This window comes from Mandrillus leucophaeus, unplaced genomic scaffold (assembly GCF_000951045.1).
Source record: "Mandrillus leucophaeus isolate KB7577 unplaced genomic scaffold, Mleu.le_1.0 Scaffold264, whole genome shotgun sequence".
NCBI lineage: Eukaryota > Metazoa > Chordata > Mammalia > Primates > Cercopithecidae > Mandrillus > Mandrillus leucophaeus.
In genome coordinates this window covers 1,789,787-1,797,209 of record NW_012102743.1, presented here as the reverse complement: position 1 = coordinate 1,797,209, position 7,423 = coordinate 1,789,787, and the positions used below count along the sequence as shown (strand labels likewise).

At 39.8% G+C, this 7,423-nt stretch overlaps 1 protein-coding gene across 2 annotated transcripts in view; it reads left to right on the top strand.

Annotated features, from left to right (window-relative positions):
* TTC27 (tetratricopeptide repeat domain 27) overlaps positions 1-7,423 on the top strand; it is a 230,546-nt gene that overhangs the window by 91,270 nt on the left and 131,853 nt on the right. For both annotated transcript variants that reach the window (XM_011984236.1, XM_011984237.1), the window contains exon 10: positions 5,624-5,737. In XM_011984236.1, the coding sequence (XP_011839626.1) occupies positions 5,624-5,737 (114 nt within the window). The remainder of the gene's footprint in view (positions 1-5,623; positions 5,738-7,423) is intronic.

Genomic DNA, 7,423 nt, shown 5'->3' with positions numbered 1-7,423 from the left:
GTATTTTGTTTTCCACTCACAGAATTAGTGAGTAGCCAATGGGCGTGGTGGCTCATACCTGTAATCCTAGCACTTTGGGAGGCCAAGGTGGGCTTATCGCTTGAGCCCAGGAGTTTGAGACCAGCCTGGGCAAAACCCTGTCTCTACAGAAAATTAAAAAAGTTAGCCAGGTGTCATGGCAAGTGCCTGTAGGGAGGCTAAGGCAGGAGAATCACTTGAACCTGGGAGGCGGAGGTTGCAGTAAGCCAAGACTGCACCACTGCACTCTAGCCTGGGCAACAGAGTGAGACACTGTCTCAAAAACAAACCAACAAAAAGAAATAGTGGGTAGCTAGAATTCTATGGTAATAACAAATTATATTAGCTTATATTTAGGTCTATGTACTCAGTCACGCATTGCCTCTTATAATCAAGGCTGAAACTCTGTGCTTATGTAACCTCTTAATATGTAAGACACCATTCCAAATCTGATGAGTCACAATTTGATAATTACAACCTCTTCTTTTATCTTTACTAATTTTTGGCATCTGAGCAATTTAGCTGTTCTCAAGTACTTCTTTCTTACACTTTTACTGAATAGTAAAGAAATGTGCTTATAAGATATTTCAGTAAATATGAAGTTTGTAATAATTGCATTTAGCTTAATGTTAAAATAGAAAATAACCAAAATCCGACGAAGTTGAACTTAGGAATTTATTTTCCCTTCATTACTTAATTTCTCTTCATTACTACAGAATTTTGGAGGTGGTTGGTCAACTTTTAGTCTACATTTTTCTCTTCATGAATAAGACGTCTTTAGTCCCACAGAGCTTAACCTGCTTATTCAAGGGCACATAGATAATGGCTGGGACGGTAGAGGGATTCAAGCTGGTTTAGGAAAGAATTAATTTTTTTTTTTTTTTTTTTTGAGACAGTCTCAGTCTGTCACTCAGGCTGGAGAGCAGTGGAATGATGTTGGCACACTGCAACCTCTGCCTCCTGGGTTCAAACGATTCTCATGCCTCAGCCTCCTGAGTAGCTGGAATCGTGGGTGCGCACTACTACACCCAGCTAATTTTTGTTATTTTTAATAGAGGTGGAGTTTCACCATGCTGGCCAGGCTGGTCTTGAACTCCTGACCTCAAGTGATCTGCCTGCTTCAGCCCCAAAAGTGGCCACTGTGCCTGGCCAGTAATAATTAATCTTAATTTTTACTTGCCATGAAGCAAATGGAATATTATGATTTTTATTTCTGATACAGGGTCTCACTCTGTTCAGCCCAGGCTGGAGTGCAGTAGCGTGATCATGGCTCACTGTAGCCTTGACCGGACGCAAGTGATCCTCCCACTTCAGCCTCCTGAGTGGTTGGAACTACCTGGACATGCTACCACACCCAGCAAATTTGATAAATTTTTTTATAGAGACAGGGGCTTGCTATGCTGCCCAGACTGATTTCAAAATCCTGGTCTCAAGTGATTCTCCCGCTTCAGTCTCCCGAAGTACTGGGATTATAGTTGAGCCATCTCACCCAGCCGTAAAGTAATTTTCTTTTTCTTTTTCTTTTTTCTTTCTTTCTTTCTTTTTTTTTTATCATTTGGTACATGTTGTCTTAAAGAAAAAATATTTTAAGTAGTGTTTAAGTTTCTGAGCTGCCTTACAAAAGCCTATATAGACCCCAGATTGCCTGGGTCATAGTAATAAAAGTATTATGTCATGATAGCTAGTTGTTATTTACAATATTGTGTCCTTGGGAGCATATGTTCCCAATTCTATCTAGGGAATGCTCCAAAAAAGAATCTATTAGGTTGATTTTCATAAACACCAGTCACTGTTAGTTTACATTTCTGTTTCAGAAGAACCACCTTTTTATGCCCCTGTCCCTTTGTAACAGAAGACAAAGGAAAAGTCTCTTTCTTTGTCCCTCTTTTTATCCCTTTCTTGCAGTGTACCAGACAGTATGTAAGGCACTAGGAATCAAATAGCTGGGACTTCTGCCCTGGAGGAACCAAACTAGATGCAGTGATAGAGAATCACTGAATAGAGATGGAGTCATTAGATGAGATGGTTGAGAAGGCTCCCTCACAAAGTGGCATTTAGGCCAAGACCTAAATGAGACAGAGCCAGCCTTGTAGGCATTGGGGTGATCACTTCTTAAGTTCTACATGGAATGGAATTAAGAGCAGTAACCCCCTATTGGGGGACATGGTGAAGACTCTGAGTTAACTCTATCCAGATGTTTGTGTAGATTATGGCTTGAGCTCTCACCAGCTGGGGTTGGCCTGCTGCTTAGGTAGGTTAGATTGGTGTTCTCTCCATTGCATTTGGTTGCTGAAATTTTTTTAAAATGCCATTTTCTAATAAGTCAATAGAGCTTCATAAATCAACATATTTCCTGTTTAGTTTTCTTCTTATTTACCCAATGTCCCATATTATGATCAATTCTCACCTCATGAGCAGCAGTGTTTTATAAAGTATATTGAATATAGCCTATGTGCAATTGCTTTCTTTCAGAAAGACTTTCTCAAGTCTTTATATCTCCCAGCCAAATAGACATCATTACATTCTTTAGTGATGCTATTATCCAGTTAGTTCCTTCTTCAAAGCTTTTCAAATGTCTGTCAGATTGTATCTTATTTTCAGTGTTTAGTGAGAATGTTTTGGTTGACCTTCAAATAAAAATCTTAGGCAAGCCTCTTGTTCTCATACCAGTGTAGAAAACAGTGTGACTTTGTTGTTTATCTGAGGAAGATATTTCATCCCTTTGCTTTGCAAGCCTTTGGGACAACCTTTTTAAAGGTGGGTTTTAACTCTTACAAGCCCATGGGCTGAGCTGCACCATAGTTGCTGGCAGAATGATCAGTGTGGTTGGAAGGTGAGCACTGTTGCCCATGCCCACTCCGGAGAGAGATTTTCTGTTAAGGGTGAGCTTAACACTGGAGCTCCTGGAGGGGCCAGATGTGCTCTTCAGTGGGAACTCTCATAGGCTCCATTAAGCTTTACTTATTTATACTTACTTAATGCTCCCAATTCTGTGAGAGATGGGAATGCCGCTCCAATTTTAGAGAGGAGGAAAGTGAGACATCCAGGGAGATCGAGTAACTTCCCCAGGTCACTCGGTGGGGCTGGGATGCCTCTTGATCTTTTACTCTGCAGACTTTTCCCACTGTTTTACAGAGCCCTTTCCTCAGTACTCTTCCATTCTGTTGTCATGGGATTACAGATGATAATCCCTTTAATAAGATGAAAAGAAAATGAAGACAGTGATGTGACCCATTGTGGGTAGTGGAATCAGTTTTGCAGATTTACCTAATGAGAAAAGTCCTTTCCTTTGAAAATTCTTTTTTTTGTTTTTTTTTTTTTTTTTTGAGACGGAGTTTTGCTCTTGTTGCCCAGGCTGGAGTGCAGTGGCACAATCTCAGCTCACCGCTGCCTCCGCCTCCTAGGTTCAAGCAGTTCTCCTGCCTCAGCCTCCTGAGTAGCTGGTATCACAGGCACCTGCCACCACATCCGGCTAACTTTTTGTATTTTTATTAGAGACTGGGTTTCATCATGTTGGCCAGGCTGGTCTCGAACTCCTGACCTCAGGTGATCTACCCTCCTCAGCCTTCCAAAGTGCTGGGATTACAGGCGTGAGCCATCACGCCCTGCCTGAAAATTCTTGAGATCACATTTTATAATAAAATCTGAGAAGTGGTGTTGCACATTTTAAAGAATTAGTTTTTTTAATGTCTTCTCTTTCATCATTCATATTTTTGTAGGGCCATATGCACCTATTTATGTCAGTAAATTCATTCTTTTTGTAGATTTAAGTTAATGGAGGCCAATGAGATGAGGTTATACATTAATCTTGGAAACTATATATCAAGGGGATAAAAATATTTTAATTTGCAAAGTTAATTATATAATAATAAGATTAGAGTGTATGTTTTATGGGGGCAGGGATCCTGTCTGTTTTGTTTGCTCTTCTGTCCTTAGGGCCTAGTACACACTGCCATGTAGGGAGTAGGTGCTCAAGTGAAGTAATGAACAAATTTCACTAAGGTTCCATTCTTTTGAATCTCCTCTCTTATTCATGTATTCTTTACCTAATCCTCTTCCTTCACCATCTCCAAGGCTCTTTACTGAGTCCTCTTTTTACATTACTCTACTTTCTAATGTTTCTGTGGTAGTATCATCCATGTCCAGGAAGTAGTCATATCTTAATTTAGCTATTTAAATGAGCACAAGTTTATTTGGAGAAAATGTTATAAAATAATATAAAGGTGTTCTGGGGCTTAGGATACTAAGTGTTAGTACCAGCTTTTGCTATTAATAGAGGTGTGACATTGAGCAGGTAATTTAACCTGTTGGTGCTTCGTTTTCCTCTTAATTGTAAGGGGGTTGGTCTAGATTAGAGGTTAGTTGGTCTAGATTAGAGGTTAAAAATTCAAATGCCTATAGGAGTCAAGCAGGTAATACAAATGAGTGAAATGAACTGTAAGGAGTTATAGGCTGAAGGACTTCTTGCTAACCTTTAATGAGAGTTTGGAGTTATGAATGAATCTGATAAAAGACAAATACTTTATCTTAGCCTAATAGTTCTTAAAGTTTGCTACACTTGAGAATTACTTGGGGTGGGGGAGGGGAGTGGTATTTTAAAAAACACTGATGCCAGCCTGGGCAACATAGGGAGATCCTGTCTCTGCAAAACTAAAATAAAATAAATTAGCCGGGCATGGTGGTGCAGGTCTGCCTTCCAAGCTACTCGGGTAGCTGAGGTGGGAGGATTGCATGAACTCAGGGAGCCGAAGTTGTAGCTTGCCGTGATCATGCCACTGCACTCCAGCCTTGGTGACAGAGTGAGATCCTGTCTCAAAACAACAACAACAACAAAAAACAGCCACCAAAACTGCCAGCCACATCCTGCTCTCAGAGATCTGATGTGCTTTTAGAATACCAAACGTCCCAGGTGCTTCTAATGAGTAGCTACATTTTCAGTGGTTAATTGTACTCTAAGATGTTTTCCAGACCTGACTTTTTGAAACAAGAGAAGGACCAAGGATGGCGTCAACTTTCAGATAAATAAACAGATCTTTCTCCTCTATTTGTAGTAATCTTTACTGAAAGTAATTGTTGTGAATGATAACCCAGAGACAATATCAGATTCCAAGTTGTCATCAAAGAGAGTTTAAATTGTGCTCATTATACCAAGGAGTCAGTGTTTATCCATAGTACATTTTGTCCCTGTTTTCACTTATCCAGTACTTTCGCTTTGTTTCCCACTACATTTGTGATCATATTGGATGGTTTCTACTATATTCTCTGAGTAATGGTGGTCACAGCTTTCTCTGGGGTTAGGTTTCACTGTGTGCATATTCGGTTTTGATATAGGCCAGTCTTTGTTAAGATGCCCCTTCTAGGAATGCATTTTCATTAAAATTGGAGACTCCCTACCTTAACGAATGCCAGAAAGCATTCTCATATGTTTTAGAATGATTTCTGTAATACAAATTGAGAAAAAGAGAACTTTTTGTTCACTGGGGAGATTTTCAAATCTGTGTTTAACTGTACCCTGATATTTTTGGAAGACTTAATTTTGTCCTATTCAGAATGAGATCACCTAGCTTATCTCTTTTCTATGTTTTTTTCCTCCTGCTTCTATCAGTGTTTGCTTTCACAACCAAAGTTCTGGGCCATTCAGACATCGGCCTTGATCCTCCGGACAAAACTTGAGAGAGGAAGTACACGCCGAGTGGAACGGGCAATGAGGCAGACACAGGTAGGAATTAATGTGGCAATTGTGTGCTTCTTCCAACTCTCTATTGCTATCAATAAGCATACATGTTTGCTATGAATGAAAGAATGAGACGGCTTACATTTTACTCAAATAATTTGTTACTGTTTAGAGAATAAGTTCTATAATTTAACTTCTTGGTTCCAAAGCCCAGCTCTGTGACTTAGCAGCTCTGTGAACTCGGTACTTAACCTCTCCAAACCTCATTTTCATCATCTGTAAAAGAGGTTAATAATAATAACAGCACTTAGGCTGGGCACGGTGGCTCACGCCTGTAATCCCAGCACTTTGGGAGGCTGAGGCAGGTGGGTCATGAGGTCAGGAGTTCGAGACCAGCGTGGCCAACATGGCAAAACTTCATCTCTACTAAAAATACAAAAATTAGCCAGGCATGGTGGCAGGTGCCTGTAATCCCAGCCACTTGGGAGGCTGAGGCAGGAGAATTGCTTGAACCCAGTAGGCAGAAGTTGCAGTGAGCCAAAATCATCCCATTGTACACCAGCCTGGGCAACAAGAGCAAGACTCTGTCTCAAAAAATTAAAAAAGAAAAAAATAATAATAATAACACTTACAGGTTTATGGTAAGCATTAAAAGAGACAATATAAGAATAAATAAATAAAGATATGCAGCCCCATAGGTATGGCTTGTATAAAGAAATAAAATTCATCCTGATGCAAAAAATATTCATTAATGAACTAACCACATGTAAGATTAATCCATATTCAAGTAATGTTCTTCATTTAATGCTAATGTTTATTCCTATCCAATGAGTCAATAGCATTTAGTCTCTTTCACATATTTTCTCATAAACTATCCATGATGCAAATTTATTACCAAGAAAAATGGAAAATCTTGCAATAGATACAGGATTTCATAACGTCAGTGTCTTAGTCTGTTTGTGCTGCTACAACAATATACCTGAGACTAGGTAATTTAATTTATAAAGAATTGAAATTCATGTTCTCACAGTTCTAAAGGGTGGAAAGTCTAAGATCAAGGTGCTGGCATATTCGGTGTCTGATAAAGCCTCGTTGCTCGTGGATGGCACTGTCTGGGTGTTCTCATATGACAGAAGGGTGGAAGAGAGTGAACCCATCCTTTTACACCATTTTATAAGGGCCCTAGTCTGGCTTATGAGGGCTCTGCCCTCAAGATTTAATAATTTCCTAAACCTCCTACCTCCTAATACTTTCACATTGGCCATTGAGTTTCAACATATATATTTTGGAGGACACATTCAGACTATAGTAATTAATGAAAGTGATTTAAAAAAAAAATTTTTTTTTTGACACAGGGTCTTGCTCTGTTGCCCAGGCTGGAGTGCAGTGGCACAGTCTCAGTTCACTGCAACCTCTGTCTCTGGGGTTCAAGCAATTCTTATGCCTCAGCCTTCTGAGTAGCTGGGATTACAGGCGTGCACCACCATGCCCGTCTAATTTTTGTATTTTTAGTAGAGATGGAGGTTTCACCATGTTGCTCAGGCTGGTCTCAAACTCCTGGCCTCCAGTGCTCTGCCTGCCTCTGCCTCCCAAAGTGCTAGGATTACTGGCATGAGCCACTGTGCCCAGCCAAAAATTTATTTTTATTTTATAAAAATTTCAAACCTACATAAAAGTCATAAGAACAGTATGAAGAATTCCCATATACCCTTCACCATGAGATCCTGTTTA